The following is a 25,059-nucleotide window of genomic DNA, read 5'->3' on the forward strand; positions in this document are numbered from 1 at the left end:
AGGAGTGATTTCATCTATATTATCGACAAACACGTCGTTCCATTCTGCACTGACGACTCTTGGCCCGTTTTGTCCTGTGAGTATCAGTTGAATGTCTCCGAATGTTTCTATAGCTTTTCTTAGTCTCGCCGCCTCCTCGGGGAAATCTTTTAAGAGATGCAATATAGGTGCATTGGCCTTTGTGTGAGGGAACTTTGTGGGTTCTGAAGTTGACTTTATATTTCCAACTTGTGCTTGACTTCCTTGTTTCGATTTTTTAATATTTACTTCTTCAGGGCTGGCTGGCCTCTTTTGTGTGGTTTCTGCATTGTTGATTTCCATATCTGCTGCCTCCATGTCCTCGTCTATTGTGACTGCAGTGATAGTTCCGTTTTGTTGGTGCTGCTGGTTATTTTCGGTTGCTACGTCTGTAGTGGCGGTTTGATCGGTGGCCAGTTCCTCCTGCCCTTCATCTCTCCTGGTTGCAGGCTTCTCCACTGGTGTACTTGGCAGTGTTTCGGAGGTGGCGGCATGATTCTTTGTTGTTCCCTCATGCGCGGCCTTCAGGGTGGGGAAATCATTCGGTTCTGCGCCAATAACATTTTGGGCTGTTGTTTCCGTGTTGGGCGTAATAGTGCCTCCCAATTTTTCGGCCAGATTTCTGTCCGGACAGGTGTCTATTTTATGGCTGTTAATGCCGCATTTTAGGCATGCCGATTGGCACTGTGCTAGTGTATGACCCACTGTTAGGCAGTTCTTACACTTTAACTTCGGGCACTGGGCCCCAAGATGAGTCAGGGCTCCACATTTAAAACATTGCCTCTTTACTCCCGGGTAACTCACCATTACCCTGGCCGATCCGATCATTACAAAATTCGGAACTTCTGTTTTCATCGTTAACGAGAATGTGACTTCCCCCGACATCCATTCAGGGTAGTCAGCGTCTTTGCCTACTTGGACATCTCGTACGGTTCCCCATTTCGAAAAGACTTGATTAATTATGTCGTTCCCTCCTTCTAGGTATTCCAGAGGGAATCGCTCTATTCTCATCTTTTTAGAGATGCTACCAACGACAAAAGGATGGCAAAGTTTCCCTTCACACTCAACCCCTTTGAGTAGTTTCTCCCTTGTTGTTGTATTTTTACAAACTACAAACTGCCGAAAAAAAAAAAAAAAAGGTCCTTTTTTTGTTCTCTTTCAAATTAGAATTTTTGTTTTGAAAAGGTCTTTTCCACACAAGAGGGGATACCCTGAGAACCTGGGCTGCGAAGGCCTACATCGAGGCGGTGCAGCTCCTTGTGGGCTGCATCACCCAGGCCAGGCTCTTTCCCCGCTCTTCTGATCATTCAGTTTGAAATTCCGAAATTCACATAGTTTCTTATTTCTTTGGTTCTGTCTTACAAATTGTTATATATACGTTTTACTGTTATTTACCACACAGCTGTACAGTTCCTTTTTCATGTGTTGCTTCTTTCATTTGTTTTTCCCCACTTTCCTCGGGCAGTCATCTGAAGAGGTGACTGACCGAGGAAAGTTGAAAAGAACGGATGGAGGGAGATAATGTCGGAGATCTGCCTGGTGCTGGCATTTAAGTCAGGCCAAGTAGATCGACTGAGGCCTCTTTTAACTATCTACTACTATCTACTCTATCTTTCTCCTCCTCTCTCACTATCAGGCTGACTCTCAGCACAACTTTTATTAAATCTAAAGAGGCCAGTGATGAAAGGCATGAACTCCCATTCGACCTCAATAAAGGTCGAAACTAGTCTGGGTAGTGGCCCTTCCCTTAATGCATAACATTAGACATGTCCACAAGGAGATGTGTTTTGCATTATGGGAGATACCGAGACAGGAGTGTTGGTAACTTGCTCCACCTTTGCAATGAGTTGCCCTGGTGTTGTACCACCTTACCCCAGTCCTGAAGATACTTTCAGGCGCAAACTTTGTTTGCTCACACTTGGATAAAGGATTAAACTAAATTTATTATACTCTAACCAAGTGAAAAATAAACTTTCAATATTTGCCATCTGTTTGTTTGTTTGTTGATGCTCGATTAATTTCTGAGGAAATTGTATTTGAAAAGTGATCAGTAACCAGAAGTGTTGTGTTATTTAATAATCTGATGATATTCCAGTGTCGTGAGTCCTTTCTTGAATATAGTCTATTGCAGAATTCTTCCCACTTTTGTTTGTAGTTTGAAATTTCATCTTCAATTCTTTGAGTGAATTCTATTAACTTCTTTCTGCTTTCTTCTGTATTATTTTGTTTTAACTGTTCTTTGATAATGTCTCTTTTGGTGATCAAAGCACTGATATTATGATCTTTCCAAAATGGAACCCAATTGTTTTTCCCGAGTCCTCTGGGAATTGAATTTTTTGCAGTTAATTCTAATGTTGCTGATCAAGTTCTTTACTAGTGGGTGTGCCAGTGCAATATGTTTCTAATAGTTGTATGTATTTAGGCCAATTTGCTTTTCTGAAGTTCCAAGATCTCTTTTTCTGTGGTTTTTGGTCTAACTGCAAATATCGTGATATTCGCAGTTAGACCAAAAATCGTGAAGTCTATGATCACTGATAGCATTCTTTAGTATTTTTCACTGGGTAAGATTTGCAGTTTCATAATTTACTGCTGATTCTGTACCTGTTGTTTTTGCCAGATATGTATTATGTTTGTTGTTTATGATCTCAAGGTCATCAATTATGTCCTCTATCTGTGCTCCTTTCCGATCTAGTTGTGGAGGGGCCCCAAGCTGGGCTTTTGGCATTTAGATCTAAAAGGATCTTTGTATCTGACATTGTTTGATTTAGTTGCTTAAGTAGTTCTGTGTTTATATGTGTTATCTGGATGATATGCATTGACTACTGTAATAATGCGTTTTGATAGAAATATCTTGACTGCCTTGAGCCTGTGTGTGTTACTATTTATATTGCTGTATGTAGTTGTATAATTTCTTTATATTTAATGTGTTTGGTCCATAAGAGCATAGCTGGATCTCTGCCAGAATGATCAGGTCTGTCTTTCCTTAGTGGCCTTTAATTTGAAGCTTCAGATTTTGATTTTGTTTCCTTCCTTGGAAACATGCAATGTGGATGTTATTTTTGTATAAAATGTTCTTAAACTCTTCCATCTTTTTTTGAGTGCCATTGATGTTAAACTGAAGTATGTTGAGAGTCCTCGCAGCATATTTCTCACAAGATCCCGGACTGTTAAACTTTTTCTTGTATCTTATTAAATATCATCTTCAAAAGAACTTGCCACTAAAATATACTTTTCCTAATTCACCCCTCCCTTTCAGAATAGTATGCAAATTTTTGTTCTTGATGACAGCATAAATTGAACAAACTTTTCATCCTAATATTAGAATATTAATTTCCATAGTCATCAATGCATTTATTCAGGATATTCTGGTATTCATATTTGCACTGAAAAACTATTCATTCTTTAATTATACACTTTAATGCAAACAGCTGTTAAGCTTCAAATTATTTAAAGACTGCTGTCCTCTCCTATGCTTCATTGGCTTAAGCTTATAAATGTCTCTTTTCTGTAAAATATTCAGTCTGAAATCATATTAATCAAGTTTGTTATTCAAAAACAACAATTCAGGAAATACTCAAAAAAGTTTTTTTTTTTGGAAGGGATTTACTATCTTTCAATACATATAAATATATTAGGACTCAGACAGTGTTACTAAAAGTATTTGTAAAAAAAAAAAAAAGACCACTTACGGACTATTTTCAGGAATCTCTACATTCCCACTTATTACAGCTAAAGCTATACTATCACCTCTTTCATGAATAGCTTCAAATGGAGATCTAAAGAAACACATAGCATACAGGCAGCATCCCAAGGACTATGAGGAAAAAAAAAAAACATTAGTGGGAAACCTACTGTCAATAATGAGAGAAAAATCTTATTTTTAAAAAATAAAGGATTTTATGTAGGAAATTTTTAATTCGCTTATAAAAAGAACACATGGCAACTAAAGAAAAAAGTGAAATAAGAACAGTTCAAATGTTCTGCTCAAGTGATGCAAGGATATTTTCAGGAATTTGTCTATAGTTAAAGGAGTATTATTGTATATTACAATGTGGAAACTACAAAGGATGTGCTATATTAACCATGCACTGTGAAGACTCTTGTGGACCTTTTTACTTATTGAGGGAATAGGGATCAAGGAAAATAGAAAGTAGCTATAATATTCAACATGAAAATATGAAACATGAAAATATAAATTTCAAAATGGAGAAACTGAACAAGAGGAGAAGCAGCTTTTGAATGCTCTGGAAAGGTAGCTGAGATAAATATAAGCTTATAATAGACAAGAAATTATATACTTGTTTTAATCCTTTACCTAAGAGTAAGCAAAGTTTGCAGGTATCATCACAATATATAGAGGCTGTTGACTTCACATCAATGGCATATGTATTCCATGATACACAGCACACTCCGAGACCACTTGCAATCTTTATTGAGGTCATTTCAGTGGTAGCTAGACCCAGAAAGATACTGAGATTAGCTGTTAACTGTTCTGACATGATGGATTGACTGGACCTGTGGTCCTTTATCCCTCTGTTAAGTGTTCAACAAAACTGCTGGATTAAGGAATGTTATCAAGCACTTGGCTCACCCATTATGAGGTATTGATTGCTAGTGAGTTTTTTCTATTTTAAGTTTTTCTTTATTTAAAAAAAGTTCAGTATGACTTTTTTGGGACATTTGTCCTGAGAACATTTATTTGTTTTAGTCTATTGCTAGGTAATAGACTGGAATGGACTTAGGATTGTTGGATTCTGAATGAAGAGAAATTTAAATTATTAATACTCTCCTCAGAATCCAACATAATCCACCATGGCAAAGGCTACATTTGTAAATATTATTTAAAGTAAATCACTTGTTTATAATTTAATATTCATATAACTACCTTTAATTTTATCTAATATTTAATTATTTAATCAAGAATATATGTATTAATAGTAGAAAAATTCTGTGTTAAAATATTATCAAGCTATTTAGCTTATTTCTATGTTAATATAGAATTTATATTTGATAATTTAACTGCGCATTAATTGAAATGTAAATATTCTTTATTTATTCCTATTTGTAGAAGTTTAGTGTTATGCAATACCTCAATTTTATTATGTTTTGTTTTCATGGAGACGCATGTAAGTAAGCGAGTGCGAGTTGGAACACTACATGAGGGAGAAAAGCTGAAAGCTTATTGAAAATAGTTTTAGTTAAAGAAATCACGAGAACAATTTAGGCGGGAAGAATGGATATAAAAAGAGCAATGAACGCTGAAATTAGATTATTAAGAGAGAAAAAGGAGATGATTGGCATTAGGTAGGAATCGGAGCATTCGGCAATCACAGTGCGATAATAGCGAGTCGGCAAGTCACTCAAGCAGCTAATAAAGTCTACTAGTCAAGAGGCGATTAGCTAATAAATTGTAGAATAACAATTATAGCTACGGAAGACAGCTGAATGACTACTAAATAGACTAGCGATATTTGAGTTGAGATTCAATTTCAGGGCCGACCTTTCAAGGACATACAGAACTTTGAAGCAAAGCACAGAGTTATTAGCGATTAGTAGAGGCTGTAAAGTTGAAGTTTACCATTAGCTGTGCTTAGAAATATATTGCCTAAAGAATTAAAAGAATGCAGGAAGAATGAACAGCTGTGCATATAAAACCTCAAGTTAAGGAATTATTGTGTATTGCCTTAATTCATAAGTGATCAGTAGTATTTCATGCAAGAACGTTTGTTTATGTGTATAGCGACCGACGATTAATTCAGTTATTGCTTAGAAGAATTATTTTAATGAGTGCCGTATACTGTTTAAGTGTTTACAGTTATAAAAAGTGTTTACGTATAAGTAGGTGAAGAAAAAAGATTATCGGTAAGATTATTCCAACCGTTAATATTCCTATACAGAGAAGTGTGAGAGTTTCATCTTAGAATTTCCTTATACTAACAGTAACTATTGAGGAAGTTAGCTAAAGTGTAAATTTAAAAGTGTTTGTTTACGAAGAGGTATTACTGCAATTTTTGTTGTATTTGGAACTTAAGGAACTGTAAGAAGACTGTATTATAGAGATAACAGATTTACCATTGTATGAGTTGAATGATTGAATTTATCTGAGGAGTTAAAATGTTTGTGATATCTTAATTACTGATTTGAATTTAAGTGTAAAGTTTGTGATTCTAAATTAAATGTTTGTTTTTGTTTATCTAAAGTTGTATTTTGCCTGAATCTCTTTTACTTCACCATTCATAAAATATTCGAACCAAAGCGGGTAAATTAAGTAAATTAAATATACTCAGCCAGTATATATATAATAACAACATATTAAGGAAAGATAGTTGAGAGTTGGTTTATCTTCAATTCTTGAACTAATTCAGATATAAAGTGGCACAGTACTTTAAATATAAATTTTCTTTATATTTGAATTAGAAATCAACTTACAACTTATCAATTAGTTAAGAACATCGTAATAGTAATTATGTCGGATCCAACGTATAGATTAAGACGAAGTAGGATCCAACAGGATATTATTAAGCCTTTGGCTCGCCCCCTTATGGGCTTCTGGCAGTAAGTTTAATAATTCATTTCAGACCAATTATGGAGACTACAACCATATTAGAAATCATCATCATCATCATCATCAAATTCCTGCCATGTACCCTCAAGGGGTGTACAGGATATGACAGTACTACATGAAAAAATTACATCATTACTAACTTCCTATCTACAATTTTCCTCCAAATCAGTCTGTTACTTGTCAAGACTCCAACATTATCAGATCTTATATTTCTATCGTCTAAGGCACTTTGCACCGTATCAATCCACCTATATCTTGGTCTTCCTCTGGGTCGTTTTCCTGCCAACCTGGCAGAGAACACTTGTTTTGCTAATCTTTCCTCTCCCATTCTATTTAAGTGACCATACCATCTGAGATTAGCTCTGCTAACGCATTCCTGGATGCTGACAATGTCAAGTTCTTTCCTAATATCTTCGTTTTTAATATGATATTGCCATTGATGCCATCTGTTCACGCCTCTAATCTTTCTCAGGACTCTCATATCTGCGGTCTCTAGTCTTTGGTCAAGTGTTTTACTTCTGACCCAGCTCTCAGATCCATAAGTTAAAATTGGTTTGAACACTGTCTTGTATACAGCTAATTTAGTGTTCCGACTAATTTCTTTCTTATTCCATATGAATTTATTCAATTGACTTCCCACCATACCAGCTTTGCTGATTCTGTTGTCTATTTCTATATTTAGTTTACCATCTTCAGTGAAAATTGTGCCTAAGTAGCTGAAATGTTTTACTTGTTCCACAGGTTCTCCATTCACAACACAGTTGACATTTTCAATGATTCTGCCTATTTTCATTGTCTTTGTCTTTTTATTGCTGACCTTCATACCATATCTATTACAACAGCTATTCAATTTAGTCAGAGAATCTTGCAGACTTGTAGCGGATTTATTTAGAAGTATAACATCATCCACATAAAGCAAAGAGCTGACATTAACATCTCCAATTTTGATATCAGGTTTAATACCACATTCCTTCATAATGTGATCCATATAGATAATGAATAACAGAGGGGATAATGTACATCCTTGTCTCACACCAGATTTAACATTAAACCATCTTCCTCTACTTCCTTCAATTCTAACTGCTGACTCACAACTCAAATAAAGACTAAGTATCGCTTGATATAATGCCCCATTGACACCATATAACTGCAGCGTATTGAATAGCTTCTCTCTTGGCGCCTTGTCATATGCCTTTTCCAAATCGACAAAACTTAAATACAGATCTGTGTTATATTCCCATGCTTTCTCGACTATTTGTCGTAAAGTGAAGATCTGATCCTGACAGCCTCTATTTGGCCTGAATCCAGCTTGTTCTTCACCAAGCTTTTCTTCCACAATTCTTCTCAACCGTTTCTCAAGTATACTTGCATAGATCTTGCCAGGAACACTCAGTAGGGAAATACCTCTGTAATTCTCACATTCAGTTTTATTTCCCTTTTTATATATGGGTACTATGAGAGCTCTACTCCAATCATCGGGAATTCGTCCCTCTGTCCAGGCTTTCTGAACTATGCAGTGCAGCCACTGTAAGACTCTTATACCACCATACTTCAGCATTTCTGGTCGAATATCATCTACTCCTGCTGCCTTTCCACATTTCAAGCCTTTGATGGCTTTTTCTACTTCAAGTATGGATATGTATTCCTGACTGCATGCCTGGTCAGTGTTTTTTATCACTGTGCTGTCATCACTGCTTGTTTCATTTAGCAGTTTTTCAAAGTAATTACTCCATACTTCAAGGATATCTTTTTCTTCTGTTTTCATTTCACCTTTATCATCTGTAATTCCTTTTACAGCACTCTTTCCTCCATTTCTAAGCTTCTTCAACAACCTCCAGAATATTTTGCCACCTTCTTGATATTTATTTTCTATATTCTTGCCAAAGTCCTCCCATGACTTTTGTTTAGCAAGTTTTACACACTGTTTAGCTTTCTTACATTTGTCTCTGTATTCTGTAAGAGTAAAAGCTGACTTATTTGCCAGGAACTTTTGATATGCTTTCTTCTTTTCCTTCACTGCCTCTTTAACTTCCTGTGTCCACCAGGGAGTTCTGATTTTTTTATCCTTGCACACAACCTCACCACATGCCTCTCTGGCAGAATCAATCAATGTTTCCTTCAGAGTTTGCCACTGAATCTCCAAGGTTTGATTCCTGTTCATATTAGAAATAATTATTTTAATTTCCTGATGTTTCAATCTTCATATTAAGGTCATCATCCGGGGTATGCACACACTCACATATATATACATACACAGAGACAAGCTATGTTACATTTTACATAGTATGCTAAAGAGACAATGATTTAATCAACGGTTATTCTACTGGCCTGACCTCTAGAGAAGAAAAATAAAATAAAAATAAAATAAACCAATAAAATAAAATAAAATAATTACATCAAAGCTATATTCTATTTATGACATCATCAGAGAAAAAAATTTTTCATATAGATAGTTTTATTACAGCAAAATTGATGCCCTAATTTAACATGAGAATTGTTATATTAAATTTAAGATCATGGATTTCTCAAAAAGTCCTATTTATAATTAACTCTTAGGGAGAAATGTTGTGTGAGAAGAATATGTGCCTTCCATATTCTTGGAATTTTTAGACCATCATTATTGTTACGATTAGGGTGGCTGATAAGAATTTCACAGGCCTCCTTAATTATTGTTTCTTAATCTTTAATTGTTATCAACCACCTTTTTATTTTTATTTTACTTACTAGAGGTCAGGCCAGTAGAATAAACATTGATCAAATCATTGTCTCTGTATATGTATATATATATATATATATATATATATATATAATCCAAATGATGATCTTAATATGAAGGTTGAAATGTTGGGAAATTAAAATAATTAATTCTAACACAGTTGTAGTCTTCATAATTTGTCTGAAATGAATGCTGATCACCATGTAACGCTAAAGGAAAAGTAGGTTTAATAAGTTTACCTGCTCAGTATAGTTTGGGACATTTCTGTTTTGCAGGATCATACTCACTGTAGTTTACTGCTTCATGGATTAATAGATTAGGGTGGATAATAGCACTTGAAAAGAATTTTGCAGCCCTTTTGTGTAGGAAAGTTTTGATCTCAGGCATATTGGCTTCTTAGTGAAGCTGTATGTTTCTTACAAACCATGGTTCACTGAACACTATTTGTAAACATTTGCTTGGAATTATTTATTGTTTGCTAACATTTGAATCTGCTGTGACTCCATGCAGGTGAGCCATCCTTCAAGAATGGTATCTTGAAGGATGGCTCACCTGCATCAGTATCTCGTGTAGGATCAGTTCAAGTTTCATGCATAGCTGGCTATGACAATTAAGTAATAGGTATAGCTGTCCTATTGCTCTATTTGCTTTTGAGAAGATATGATTGATATGGGTGTCATGAAGCAGAGCTCTTTGTATCCCTAAATATTTGGCTACTGGTTACAGCAGAATGGGAGAGCCAAACATAATTACTTTGCCTTCCAGTGACACTATCTTTTTGTGAATAGCACTACAGTGCTCACAAATTATGGACTCTACAACCATGTTATAAATAATTATTTTAATTTCCTGACATTTCAACCTTCATATTAAGGCCGTCATCTGAGTATACACACATAAATATATAGAGACAAGCTAAATTACATTTCACACAACATGCTGAAGAGTCAATGAATTGATCAACAGTTATTTTACTGGCCTGACCTCTAGTGAAAATAAAATAAAATTACAATAAATAAATGAAATAAAATAACAACATGAAAGCTATATTCTATTTAAGACAATATCAGCGAAACATTCTTTCATACAGATAGTTTTGTTACAGTAAGACAGTTTTGTTTCTCTGATGTTGTCTTAAATAAACTATAGCTTTAATGTAGTTATTTTATTTCATTTATTTATTGTAATTTTATTTAATTTTCACAAGAGGTCAGGCCAGTACAATAACTGTTGAGCAATGCATTGTCTCTTCAGCATACCGTGTGAAATGTAATTTAGCTTGTCTATGTATACAAATATGTATACTCCAGATGATAACCTTAATATGAAGGTCGAAACGTCAGGAAATTAAAATACTTATTTATAACACGCTTGTAGAGTCCATAATTTGTGTAAAATGAATGCTGACTGTGTAACACTAAAGGAAAGGACACTACAGTGCTCATCTGCATTAACGTCAAATTGCCATATTTTTGAACCACTGTTCTATTTCCAAAACCGTGTTTTGCAGTTTTTTTGGTTGCTAATCTAGGTCACAGGGAGCAGACCATTATTGCTATATCATCTGCATACTCAGCCATTATGGTGGTAATTGTGTGTGGAATGTTACACACAATTGTAACATTCCACACACATTTGCCATCTAGGTAATTGTAACTTTACCTAGATGGCAAAGAGCATATGTGATAGCAGGGAGCCCTGGGGAAACACCTATCATGATTTTGTGCTCAGACAATCTAATTCCCTGTGGCTTCACTTAGAGTATGCAACTGCTGATATATGATTTGGTAAAATTGACCTAGTGAGAATTTGGCCTGCAGGAGTTTGAAAAGAAGCCTATTTTGCAATATTTAGTCAAACACTTTGGCTAAATATTGCACAATGTGTGCAGCTTCCAGTTGAACCCTATGTCGATGTCTTCCATGACTCTGAGAACTTATTGTTCAAAGGAATGGTTCTCCTGGAATTCAAATTGGTCATCAGGAATGAGATTTAATTCTTCAGTGACTTTCTGCAGTCTTATTAGTATTACTCTTTCTGCTATTTTTCCTAGGCAGGAAAGTAAGCTGACTTGGTGATAGTTTTGGGGGAGGTTTGCTACTTTTCCTGGTTTTGTGATTAAGTTACGTCTTCTACTTTCCATCATGCTGGGAAGTAGTGATATCTTAATATTGCATAAATAACAGCAATAATGTGCATTACAGATTTATGTGACAGACATATGGAACTGGGCCAACAGATTCGTGTAGGGCGGTTATTAGTTTTATCCAGTTGATGGTTGGGATCCATTATGGGATAGTTTTATGTCTGAACCCAGTTTGGAGTAAAACTGAACTACAGTCCAAGCTGAGAATGTTCATCGCACTGATTTGGTATTGATGTGCAATATTTTCTAATATCACTATGTATGTCAAGGACATTAGGAAATTCTGCCACATTGCAGTATGTGAGTTTTCTACAGGTCCTATAATCATGGTGTGCATGGCAGCAGCAAAGTCAATGATGGTCCTACCATTTCAATTTGTAGTACTGAAATTCTGGTGTTCCAGGCTGTGTGTGCTCAGCATTCAGGTCTTCTGCTACTAGCTCTGTTTCGTTTGTGTCTAGAATTTCATTAACTGTTGGTTTGAGAGTTATATACAGAGTATTTTCAGGGGATCCGCATTTGTGGTTTGGACTTCTACCCCCATGATTTCTATGTTGGTAGTGACAGGATTTACAATTTCATTGTGCTCCATATTGAGGTCAAGAAATATGGCCATCCCTCCAACCCCACTACCACCATTGGGCCTGTCATTGCAGTATAGAACACAGTTCCTACGCCTTGGATTGTTAGTTGGTCAAATGCATTTCATTTACAAGGATTACTTCATCATATAGCAAGTCAAAAATTCTTGTAGTTTGCACAATTTGTTTCCCAGACTGTTCGCATCCCAGAAAACAATTTAGAGAGGGGCTTTCTACATTTGCTAACCACTGATTAGTGCAGTATGGATTGTTTGTGTATGTCTCACAAACTTGTCTGGGAAGATGAGGCAGGTGATTTGTGGTTTACTGTGTTTTGGGATTTATCAGCATTTGCTGTAGTTGGCCGTGCAGTTGTTGGGGGTTCTTTGGTTTTCTTTTACTTATTTTTGAGTGGCCAAGTATTGCATGCACCCTGTGTAGTTAGCATGATGTGGTCTGCCACAGTTGGCACATTCAGCTGGCTCTGTTTACATGCAGGAAACCATGGTGTGGTTTTCATATATTATGGTGTGGTTTCATATATTTCATGGTGGTTTTCATATAATACAGCCTTGTAGAAGTATTGTGAGTGACTGAATTTTGGACAATGGTGGCACTGTTCCATCGATGCCATCTGTCATAATGGTTCTGGTTTTATAGCCAGATCGCAGACAGTTTTTAGGTCACAGACCTAAAAACTGTCTGCGATCTGATGATGTCTGATTTCTAGGCATAGTTTGCTGATTTCCACTAGGACAAGAGGAATTTGTTTATCTGCTTGGAGCATACATCTAACTTTGACAGGGTTTATTCAATGGTTTTTGGAGGTCTCTTATGATTTTCTTGGTGGTAATGGATTCTGCTATATCACGTGGTATTACTCTGAAGTTTGTTTTCACTTTTTAAAGCAAGCGTGTGGTAATGAATGTTTTTATTGTCTAAAAGCTAGTCGGCTACTGTTTCTGACTGTAATTGGACCCCCTCATCCATGTTCCTGGCTTTTGTAAAATTTATTTTATGGTTTTTGAGGGCTATAGCCACTTCTGTCCATTGTTCCTTGGCTCACAGGATAACAGAAGGAACTCTTTCTTCATGTTGGTTTGCTTCTGCTTCCATGGGGGTTAAAATTTTATTCGATGATGATTTCTTGGATCATTTTTATCTTCTGACTTTGCAAAACCCATCCTGTTTCTCAGCTGTTTAATATGGGTTAAATATGAGCCAGAGTGTGAGTGCAGAGTCTGGGATTTCAGTCTGTTGTCAATACCTGGGGGCAGCTATAGAAACTAACTAGCTCAACCTGCTGTTTGAAAAACTCATAAAAACTTCTAAACTGTACAAGTGTCTACTCAAGCTGTAGTCTTTCCTACTGGGAATTGCCCATTTAAAATTCATAAAGCAACTGTAAATTCTAAGTTAAGAGAAGAAATAAAATAAAAGACAAAAAAGAAAAGAAAAACAGAATCAGTCCAGTAACTAGCAGACACTTACATCCAGAGAAGTCTCAAATACAAAGTCACTGAAGACAGAATGAATCACAGTCTCAGTGAGTAACAAATAGGAGATCAGAACAGAAACTAAATTTCAATCAGTCACACTGAATAAGATACAACTAGTAATGTGGTGTATCACCATATTATTAAAATCCTCTGAATCAGTTGTACCCTAGTCATAAAGTTATTTCATACATAAACATTGTTTGCTTATACTTGCGTAAAGGATTAAAACAATAATATAATTTCTTCTCTACAATAGTTTGTAATTTTTTAATTACAAACTTTTGTATTTTAATAATATGGTAATAAATCATTTTGCTATTTGTATATAGAAAATACATGACTTCCACAATGATTTAACTTCACCATCTTCCTAGGTCTATCTCCCATTGATGAGACCCCAATAAAGATCAAACCAGTCTGGGTAGACCTTTCCCACAATGCATAGCAATATAGCATCCAAAAGGAAGTGTGCTGTACATTATGGAATACCGAGATAAACTGATGTAATTAATATGTCGACAATCTATATACAAGTAGCCTAGTTGTGAAGATGCTTCACATATAAAGTTTGCATGTGAGGCTTATGAAAATGATTAAACTAGAATATAATTTGTCTATAATTTGTAACCAAGTAAAAAAAAAAAAAATCTTTCTACAAAAAAAAAAAGAAAAAAAGCTGGTTCTTGTTAGAGACCAAAACATCAGAGTAGGAAATGAATCTCACATTTATAGCAATGTGTTGGAAAAAGTGGGAGAAAAGGGGACAAAGCTACTTCATAAATGGTAAATATGTGCCAGAATGTTTCTTGGACATGGACTTGGGTTTTAAAATAAAAATGCATATAAATTCACATGGAAAGAATATAAACATAACAAGAAAAATCACTGATTACATTACTGCTGTTAGTAGTGTTTCTCCAGTATAGAAAAGTATAGGGTGGATTAAAATAGGAATTGACAGCTAACTACTTTTGAGCATGATAAAACTGTGTATCACAAAGTATAAAAACTTTAAAAAGAAGCACAACAACTGAACATCCCTTACATGAATTATAGAATTGAATATACAAAAATTATTGGGGAAGAAAGTGAAAGCATTTGAAAACAAGAATCAGTCAGGGAAGTATCCAGTTCAGTTATACGTACAGATAAAGATATCAGAACTTATTTTGAACTGACGAAGTTAAAAAGCAGTACATGAAGTTTATGAATGTTCAATTCAGAAAATGTTACATCCTGAACTACAAAGCAGGAAATTATGACCAACTGAGGAGTATACTGAGTTGAGCAAAATGGTATCAGTTGCTGGATAGGAAGAATATCAACAGTGCATGGGAAGCATTTAAAAAATACTTAAAAGATGCAGTATCAAAATGTGTCCCAAGAGTTCGAAGAATAAATAGGATAAGGAGTCAAATGGATGTGATATCTTATTAAGCAAGAGGTTTGTAAGAAACAGATGATGTGGAAGGAATACTGTATGCATAAGAATGATGTCCATCATGAAAATTACAAGCAGCAGCAGACCAGAAGAGTCACAACTGTTGTAAGGAAATCTATGAAAAGAAATTGGCTCTGCAAGCTAAAGACAACCACAAGAGGAAGAATTCTATCGATATGCTGCAAATTAAAGAAAGAATTAATATAAAAGAATAACTCTTCTGAATGCAGATGGTGTGAGGGTGACAGATGCAGAAGAGGTTGTTCAACTGAGTGCCTTTTGCTAAAAGCTACCAACCTGGTGTAAGCAACATTGAGTTCACTGCTACCCTCTTCACTGAATGAAGAAATTCAGGTGTATGAAGAGGAGGTATTAGAGCTGTTGCACAAACTGAATAAGAATTCAGCAATAGGGACTGATGGGATATAAGCACAGCTAAAAGAGTATTCAGCTGAACTGGCTATTTCTTTGACCAGGATATATAATTTGAGTCTCAGAACAGGGAAGATTCCACAGGAATGTAACGAATGTGTGGTAATCCCATTGCACAAGGGTGGTACAAAAACCAATGTATCCAACTATCAACCAATCGGTATCTCAGCAGTGGTGGTGGTGAAGATTTTGGAAAAATTGGTTAGGGCTTGCATTCAAAAATGAATTGACAGTGAATCTCTACTTTGCAATGAACAGCGTGGGCTCAATAAAGGAAGGTCATGTTTTAGCAACTTGCTCACATTCTATAATAATGTTACCATTGAACTAGACAAGGAGAATGGATACACCATGATACTTTTGGATTTTGCTAAGGCTTTTGAGAGAATACCCCAATGGAAGACTGTTGGATAAATTGGAATATGGATTTAGATTATAAAATATTAGCATGGATAAGAGGATGGCTGACTGACTGACAGATATCAAAAAGTGGTATACAGCAGAATATGAGTCTGCAAGATTTAAGGTAACTAGTGGTGTACCACAAGAATCAGTCTTTGGTCCACTCTTATTCAATCTGTACATTAACGATATTGGGAGGGATTTGATAGGCGACATACAGCTATTGGCTGATGATGATGATGCAAAGATAGGTAGCATAATCAGAAATGCTGCTGATATGCCGTACTTGCAGAATGATTTCAATAGGCTGGAATTGGAGGGGGGGGGACATGGGAAAATGGATGTCAGTTCGATGTCAGTAAATGCAAATTCATGCACTTTTGCATGATTAGATATCCAGTGTCATATTATATTGAGGGATTATGCTAGAAGAAGCTGATTAGGCAAAGGATCTTGGAGTGTTAGTAGATATCATCATGTTGGAGGCTTAATGGATTTTTACACATGAATTTGTAGATATCAAGTTGAAGTTCAGGGGGGGCCATGTAGTAAAGATTGCAAATACAACTCAAAAGATAATTGCGATGCTGAAAAATGAACTTTCACGTGCAAAGATAAGGATGTTATTCTGCCTCTTTACAAGGCCTTGATAAGACCTCACTTGGACTGATGTGTGCAGGTCTGGTCTCCTGGTTTCCGTTGTGATTCTGATATAGTGGAGAGAGTGAAAAGGAGAGTGTCAAAAATTATCAGGATTGTGAAATACTGATTATGAAGATAGATTGAGAATTTGTAGACACTAGACACTAGCAAACAGAAGAAAGACGGGTGATATGATTGAGACTTACAAACTTTTGAAAGGTGTTGAAAGTTTATTTTTCACTTGGTTAGAGTATAATAAGTTTAGTTTAATCCTTTATCCAAGTGTGAGCAAACAAAGTTTGTGCCTGAAAGTATCTTCAGGACTGGGGTAAGGTGGTACAACACCAGGGCAACTCGTTGCAAAGGTGGAGCAAGCCACCAGCACTCCTGTCTCAGTACCTCCTATAATGCAAAACACATCTCCTTGCGGATATGTCTAATGTTATGCATTAAGGGAAGGGCCACTACCCAGAATAGTTTCGACCTTTATTGAGGTCGAATGGGAGTTCATGCCTTTCATCACTGGCCTCTTTAGATTTAAAAAAAGTTGTGCTGAGAGTCAGCTTGATAGTGAGAGAGGAGGAGAAAAGATAGAGTGGATAGTAGTAGATAGTTAAAAGAGGCCTCAGTCGATCTACTTGGCCTGACTTAAATGTCAGCACCAAGCAGATCTCCGACATTATCTCCCTCCATCCGTTCTTTTCAGCTTTCCCCAGTCAGTCAGCTCTTCAGGTGTCTGCCTGAGGAAAGTGGGGAAAAACAAATGAAAGAAGCACCACATGAAAAAGAGGAACTAGTAAATAACATTAAAAATTACATATAACAATTTGTAAGAAACTAGGTAAATTCTGAAATTTCAACCTGAATAACCAGTTTAATACTGAGAAGAGCGGGGGCAGAGCCTGGCCTGGGTGATGCAGCCCACAAGGAGCTGCACCGCCTCGGTGTAAGCCTTCGCAGCCCAGGTTCTCAGGATACCCCCTCCTGTGTGGAATAGACATAGACCTTTTTTACAACAAAAATTCTAATCTGAAAGAGGACAAAAAGAAGAAAAAACAAACCAGAAATTTTATTTTTTTTTCCCCCCTCTGGCAGATCGATACTAGGAGTCGACTGACTTGTTAGGCGAGGTTTAAATCCTCCTGCTGTCTATTGTTGTGGGTTTTAATGATGAGATCTGCTAATTTGTCTCCACGGACGTGGTTTAGCATGTAAAGGCCTCTGTGCAGTGCTAGTCCCACGTCGTCCTCTGCATCGATAAGACCAATGATCTTTTCAGGAGTGATTTCATCTATATTATCGACAAACACTTCGTTCCATTCTGCACTGATGACTCTTGGCCCGTTTTGTCCTGTGAGTATCAGTTGAATGTCTCCGAATGTTTCTACAGCTTTTCTTAGTCTCGCTGCCTCCTCGGGGAAATCTTTTAAGAGATGCAATATAGGTGCATTGGCCTTTGCGTGAGGGAACTTTGTGGGTTCTGAAGTTGACTTTATATTTCCAACTTGTGCTGGACTTCCTTGTTTCGATTTTTTAATATTTACTTCTTCAGGGCTGGCTGGCTGGCCTCTTTTGTGTGGTTTCTGCATTGTTGATTTCCATATCTGCTGCCTCCATGTCCTCGTCTATTGTGACTGCAGTGATAGTTCCGTTTTGTTGGTGCTGCTGGTTATTTTCGGTTGCTACGTCTGTAGTGGCGGTTTGATCGGTGGCCAGTTCCTCCTGCCCTTCATCTCTCCTGGTTGCAGGCTTCTCCACTGGTGTACTTGGCAGTGTTTCGGAGGTGGCGGCATGATTCTTTGTTGTTCCCTCATGCGCGGCCTTCAGGGTGGGGAAATCATTCGGTTCTGCGCCAATAACATTTTGGGCTGTTGTTTCCGTGTTGGGCGTAATAGTGCCTCCCAATTTTTCGGCCAGATTTCTGTCCGGACAGGTGTCTATTTTATGGCTGTTAATGCCGCATTTTAGGCATGCCGATTGGCACTGTGCTAGTGTATGACCCACTGTTAGGCAGTTCTTACACTTTAACTTCGGGCACTGGGCCCCGAGATGAGTCAGGGCTCCACATTTAAAACATTGCCTCTTTACTCCCGGGTAACTCACCATTACCCTGGCCGATCCGATCATTACAAAATTCGGAACTTCTGTTTTCATCGTTAACGAGAACGTGACTTCTCCCGACATCCATTCAGGGTAGTCAGCGTCTTTGCCTACTTGGACATCTCGTACGGTTCCCCATTTCGAAAAGACTTGATTAATTATGTCGTTGCCTCCTTCTAGGTATTCCAGAGGGAATCGCTCTATTCTCATCTTTTTAGAGATGCTACCAACGACAAAAGGATGGCAAAGTTTCCCTTCACACTCAACCCCTTTGAGTAGTTTCTCCCTTGTTGTTGTATTTTTACAAATCTGCCACCCCCATAGGGGTAAAGCCAGAAATATTATCTGCCCCTACGCAGTCAATTAGTGCTTTCGCAAACGTCCTCTTGTGTACACTTGCGTCGATTTCGAACCCGAGGGTTCTTACTCTCGGTAGAGCCGAAGACATACTTCAAAAAAAAAAAAAAAAGGGAAGAGTAGACCCTTGTACGATCCAAGTCCACAAAAAGACAGACCTGTAGAAAAGGCCCAGCTTTCCCTGTTTGCAGATAAGAAAACCCTGTTAAACTTAGGTACAGGGGGAACACAAAGAACCAAAGAAGAAAAAAAAGACAAAGGGTTCTTACCAAGTTCTTACCAAGGCAGCAGGACTGTAATAGGAGCTCTCTCTCGGGGTCTGGAAACTGGAATCCAAGGCTGGGACACTTTCACTGCAGAGCTGGAACATGGAGCTTTCTCTCGGGGCCGCTAAATCTGGGATCTGGGACAGGTCTCTTCAGTGGGAGCTAGGCCCAAGCTGAGATACCAGGCAGAAGCATTCGCAGGTCATCTCTACCTATAGGAGTTGCCAAATGGTGTGCCACCCTTTTTTAATAAATTACCCTGGATTTAGAGAAAGATGTTGAAAGTTTATTTTTCACTTGGTTAGAGTATAATAAGTTTAGTTTAATCCTTTATCCAAGTGTGAGAAAACAAAGTTTGCGCCTGAAAGTACCACCTTACCCCAGTCCTGAAGATACTTTCAGGAGCAAACTTTGTTTGCTCACACTTGGATAAAGGATTAAACTAAACTTATTATTTTGAAAGGTGGTTCATACAGGATTTCAGTTGATGGAATTTTTCATTTTATGGAGGGTGGAGAAAGGACAAGAGGGCAACCTTGTAAGCTGAGAATAAGTATTGCTAAGAAGGGGAATGAGGGCTAGATTTTTCTCTCATAGGGTGGTGCATGATTGGAATCGATTACCATTGGATGTTGTGTGTGCAAGATGTGTGAATGAATTCAAGAATAAGTATGATAGCTGGTGCATATAGTATGTGGCCTCAATCGATTAGTCCCTGACTATCTGGAAGTTTCTCTTAATAATAATAATAATTTGTATATATGTTTACTCCATGGATTTAGAAGACTCAGTATGGGAGACCCACTCTATCCATTAACACAATACCTATCATACATCTCCTTAAACCCATTCACTGTTGAGGCACTCACAGAAACCTCTGACAATCCATTCTACTCATTTACCACTCTCCAAATAAAGAACCTAGTCTGCACACCCTTCCACACTCACAACTTCCAAGTGTGAGTGTGGAAGGGTATGTACACTATACTTGTTTCCCCCCTACTCTTTATGTATTAAAAATTTCTTTTGTGTCAATCTTATAGAATCCTTTAGTAACTTTTATTAAGTTTTAAGTTTTATTATATCCTCTCTCCTCTGCTTGTTAGCTAAACTCTGCAACCTGTCAATTTGTTCTTCAACATCCAAGTAATCCTCTGAGCTATTTTGCCAGCTCTTGCAATATGTTCTCTGAATTTTATGTCTCTATCCACCATCATCCCCATATCCCTAGCTTCATCAATTTCCTGTAAACTAGTACCATTAATATGATAATATAATAATCAATATAATACAGAAATCTCATGGAAAGCAAACAGCATGTCCTCTTTGAGAATATAAAGAGAAATTTAAGACAGTTACGAGGGTGGTCTGAAATGTTCTTGGCCTCAACCACAGATAGCAGCACTATCGGCAAGATTTTTTTTTTCTAAGTTGGTACATCTGTCATAAGCATCCATGTGAAATTACAAGTCATTCTATCAAGTAGTTTGTTTTATACAGCTGTCTGAAGCAAAAGTGTTTGTCTGTATCCCTTGAAATAGATAAAATTGAGTAAAATTCATGAGAAAAGACCTGGTTTGCAGAAGAAAAAAATCATCTTTCATCAGGACAATGCACCTGCCCACAAAGGTGTTTTGGCAATGGGAAAATTAAGGGATCTGCACTATGAATTGTTGGAACATCCACCCTATTCCCCAGATTTGGCTCCCTCTGACTTCTATCTCTTCCCAAAACTAAAACTCTTCCTCGTTGGTCAGCGTTTTTCTTCGAATCAAGAGGTGATTGCAGCTGTAGAGAGGTATTTCGGAGATCTTGCTGAGAACCACTACAGGGACAGGATAATGGCACTGGAGCAGTGCTGGAATAAATGTATGTCTTAAGGGAGATTATGTTGAAAAATAAAAATAATTTTCTAATTATAAATTCATTTTTTCAGACCACCCTCATAAGTTACATTTAAATGCAGTAAACATGAGAGTCACATGCAAGTTCTGGAAAGAATATAAAGATTAAAAAAAAATTGTGACAGTCATTCAAATAAACATATTTGTGTATTTTTAGTACTGTAGGTGGTCAAAATAATCCAGAACCCTGCTTTACTTTGGTGTGAGAATGTCACACTTACTAATATTAAACTGACAGTCAGTTTCATCATTTGTCCAAATTTCCAGCCTATTCAAAAATCATTCTGTATTTCATTTTTAGAGTACAATCTGTTGACGAGGTAACTAATTGTTCTCTTATAACAAAAATTAAAAACTCAATGTATTAACAAATGGATTTCGTATCCATTCATAATTATGTATATTTAAGGAAGGAAAGTAAAATAAATAAAAATAAATCAGCTAACGCCTTTAATTCCCATATAGGGAATAAGCGAGGCCAATTTAGCCCTATCTAACTTTTGGAGACTGAGTGGCCCAAGGCTATCACTAAGTGAAGAGACACCTCAAAAAGTGTTGCCATCTCGTGGTCCATAACCCTAACACAATATTTTCAATGTCTGAAAATAGTGCGAGTTCTACAGTCGATTTTACTGAATTAATGGGATAAAAAACCCAAGTTTCCGAGAGAAAGAACCCGCTTGCCCACGTCAGAGATCGACTAACTTTGGAACCAGTCAAAACAAGGCTTAGAAAAATTTCCTCTAGACGGCGATTAGAATTGAACTCATGATGCTCTTTCTTCAGGTGGTTTAGCACTGAGGGAGTGTAAACACCACTTCCACTGAGCTATAAATGTTCTGTTATAACTGAAATAATTACCTCGACATTTTTATTATTGAGCGAAGGAAAGATATCTACTGTATTTTTTTTTCTGATATGCAGTCTTTCCAAAGAGATACGTTTTTTCTGAAGAACTGACAATTTGTCAGTGGATGTCAAAATATTTTCATTTTTCCCTTGGTTACTTGTATTAACGCTATTTAAGTAATTAAAAATATCAGCTAAATATGCAATTTTAGCACACCAAATATCATTTTTGAAGACATTTTACAAAAACATCTGTACCTTCATTAAGAAAAAAGGCCAATAATTCATTCTTAAGTTCTAAAATTTGGAATAACACTTTACTCCTATATAACCATCTTATTTCAGTGTGCAAAAGCTTGGCTTCCATAGATATGCAAAGTTTTTTTAAAAAGGAGTGCTTTTAAAGGTCTTGACTTGATGTAATTTACCATATTTACAACTTGGTCTAGTCAGGTTTTAATATTACCAGTAATGTTTTTGAAACTAGGGATTCTCTGTGCAAAAAATAGCACATAGATATAATATTTGGGTTTATTTTCTTTGCAAGGGTAACAAATCCTTTAATAGAGCCTACCACTGATGGACAACCATCGTACAAATTCCTACACACACACAGCTCCCAGGAAATTTTAAAATTTTCTAAATATGACGTAATAGTGTTAAAATCTAAGTTTTATTCTTATTTTTCTATTATATTGTTACTAATTATGGTTCTTATTAATTAATTCTTGTTCAGCTGTGCCTTTGTAAAATTCTATGTTTTCTCATTTGAAACTTATCTTCTTAACTTTTACTCTTCTCACCTATCGTCAGTTACATTACCTCTATCTCGTGGCTGTAATTAGTAATGATCACGTGTGCAAGACGTCAAGAACAAAGAAAGTGTCTCAGGCTGGAGCCAATCTCTTTGTCTGATTTACTGGTGTTTCTTCTAAATTAAATTTTCAAAAATTTGTTTGATAGTCAGCTGCACCACCAAAATTCTAGGACAACAGGAGTATCTTCCTCCGAAGAATAGAACCCAGTATGACACACTGCTCCTTACTTTCCAACTTATCTCTATACCAAATTATATATATATTTTACTCTGCAGTCGTGGCAATATCTACTTTAAGATACATAGGTTCGATTTTATGAATAGTGCATTGGACTTAGAGATCAGGCGAGTTATTTTGACAAGAAAACAATTTATTCATCACAATGCAACAAATACACAAATGAACAAATTAATTTTGACTTAAATCTAATATGTACGCTATATCTAACAACTCAATATAGGTTACACCTTCATTTCCCACAATCATCAGAATCTTAGCAGGACTACTTGTCTAGAATTCCCCCTCCCTCCTTACATAATCAGATTGTCAACATATAAAAATTTAGGTTTAAGGAATGACTACAACAATAATTACAAGTAGATTCACTATACAATTCAACTTGGCTTTCTCTTACATAGAGTAAATTAGTTCAATTGTTAGCCAAAGGCCTAATGTCCTGCAACTCTAATTTTAAAACAATTCCATCAATTCAAACTACTGTCACAATCTAAGTTTCTTTCTGACAATATAATGGAAAGTTCTTACTTTTCGTGAAGTCTGGTCCTCTATAACTGATTATCTCTTCTTGTTCCCGTTCAACTTCGTCGTTGCACCTGAACATCTTTTTCATAATTTGCAAGACTTCTTTCTTGTTATCAGTGGACAATTTAATTCCTATGGCTTGGAAGTTCAGCATCTGGTTCCCCCTAATATGACATGCCTTAGTTGCATCGTTCTTCTGGCCTTTGCTTTATGAATACAGGTCTCCAAATAGGATAAAGATTCATCACCCATGATTCTAGTGATTCAGCTGTCGTTAACGAGCATCGTACTGTCTTTTAAACTCCTCGGCTTACGGTGACATTGATACCGTCATAAGTCCGAACTCTCTTGTCGGAACTCCATGTGACTTCCTGCCACCACGAACAGAAACTCCACTTTGGAACAAACTCAGACTCCCAGGAACAGACTAAACCAAGCAAATAATGTCTCAATGCAGCAAACTCCTATTTATATGGTTCTGATGATCTTTGTTTTTCTTACGTCGTAGTCCCCTGGGTACCCTGATGTTCTGCACCTGTCACCCTCATCGATCGGTGCATTTAGACGGGGAAACCCCCATGTAATGTCGACCTTCGCATTTGCAGTAGTATCAGGTCATGATTAATCCCTTAATCTGCCCGTAATTTTAGTTGACTGCAGGTATACTTAGACACAATTTACCTGATATGCAATTTCCTTTGTTCTTACACCAACTTTTGATATTACAATATTCGACAATTTAAAAAAAAACATTATTTGCATTTCAATTAACACCAAGTTTTTCTATTAATACATAAGTATTTTAGTGGGACTTAGTATACTTGTAAAATCTGCATAAAAGGTATTTATGCAGATTTTACAAGTATACTTATTTATTACAAAAACTCCTTTTATTTCAGATTTTACAAAGGTTTCCTCTTCCAAAAAAAAAAAATTTTTTTTTTAATTTTTTTGACTTCATTCCTGCAGATTTTCTGGAGAGTTTTTACCTACAACCTATTCTACTCGCTTCCTTTATATCTCTCTCTCGGACGTAATATGTACCTTACATCATTCTGTGCCTTATCCTTCTGATTACACCTGATTTCATTGCTATCTTGTAATGTTTTGGACCTAACTAAATTTCCATTAATTTTATTCATAAAGCTTGCACAATCTGTTAGTAAGTGTGCAGCCTTTGTAGCAAGTGCTAAATTCCAACATAATAGACAACTTATAGCTTTTCTAAGCATGAAAAGATAACAGAGGAAATTGGCATAATTAAACTGCCGCTGGGTTTGAACATTAACTTCATGTTTTCTGTGCCTGTTTCATCTCAGTCTGTTACATGAACTTCTAGATCTATTAATTTTCTCAATGAAGTTTACTCCAATGGTTCTCGGACAATTCTCCCCTAAATTTTCTTCTGTATTACCTTGGTCGTTTGCTAATTTAATGCTTGATATTTGGTAAGTCTGAGATTGACTGTTCACTTCTGAAGTCAAATCTATTTGAGAATCAACCGGGTTATTTTGAGATACTTCGTTAACTCCATCAGTCGGTGCGACATTACTTTTCTTCT

General features: G+C 36.5%; 1 protein-coding gene across 3 annotated transcripts in view; it reads right to left on the minus strand.

Annotated features, from left to right (window-relative positions):
• LOC150105655 (serine/threonine-protein kinase 16) overlaps positions 1-25,059 on the minus strand; it is a 171,737-nt gene that overhangs the window by 24,360 nt on the left and 122,318 nt on the right. For all 3 annotated transcript variants that reach the window (XM_090394976.1, XM_090394977.1, XM_090394975.1), the window contains one exon: positions 3,708-3,832. In XM_090394976.1, coding sequence (XP_090251102.1) covers positions 3,708-3,832 — 125 coding nt within the window. The remainder of the gene's footprint in view (positions 1-3,707; positions 3,833-25,059) is intronic.

This window comes from Typopeltis vanoorti, chromosome 6 (genome assembly GCF_054136105.1).
Source record: "Typopeltis vanoorti isolate ZY-2024b chromosome 6, IOZ_Tvanoo_1.0, whole genome shotgun sequence".
Classification (NCBI taxonomy): Eukaryota; Metazoa; Arthropoda; class Arachnida; order Uropygi; family Thelyphonidae; genus Typopeltis; species Typopeltis vanoorti.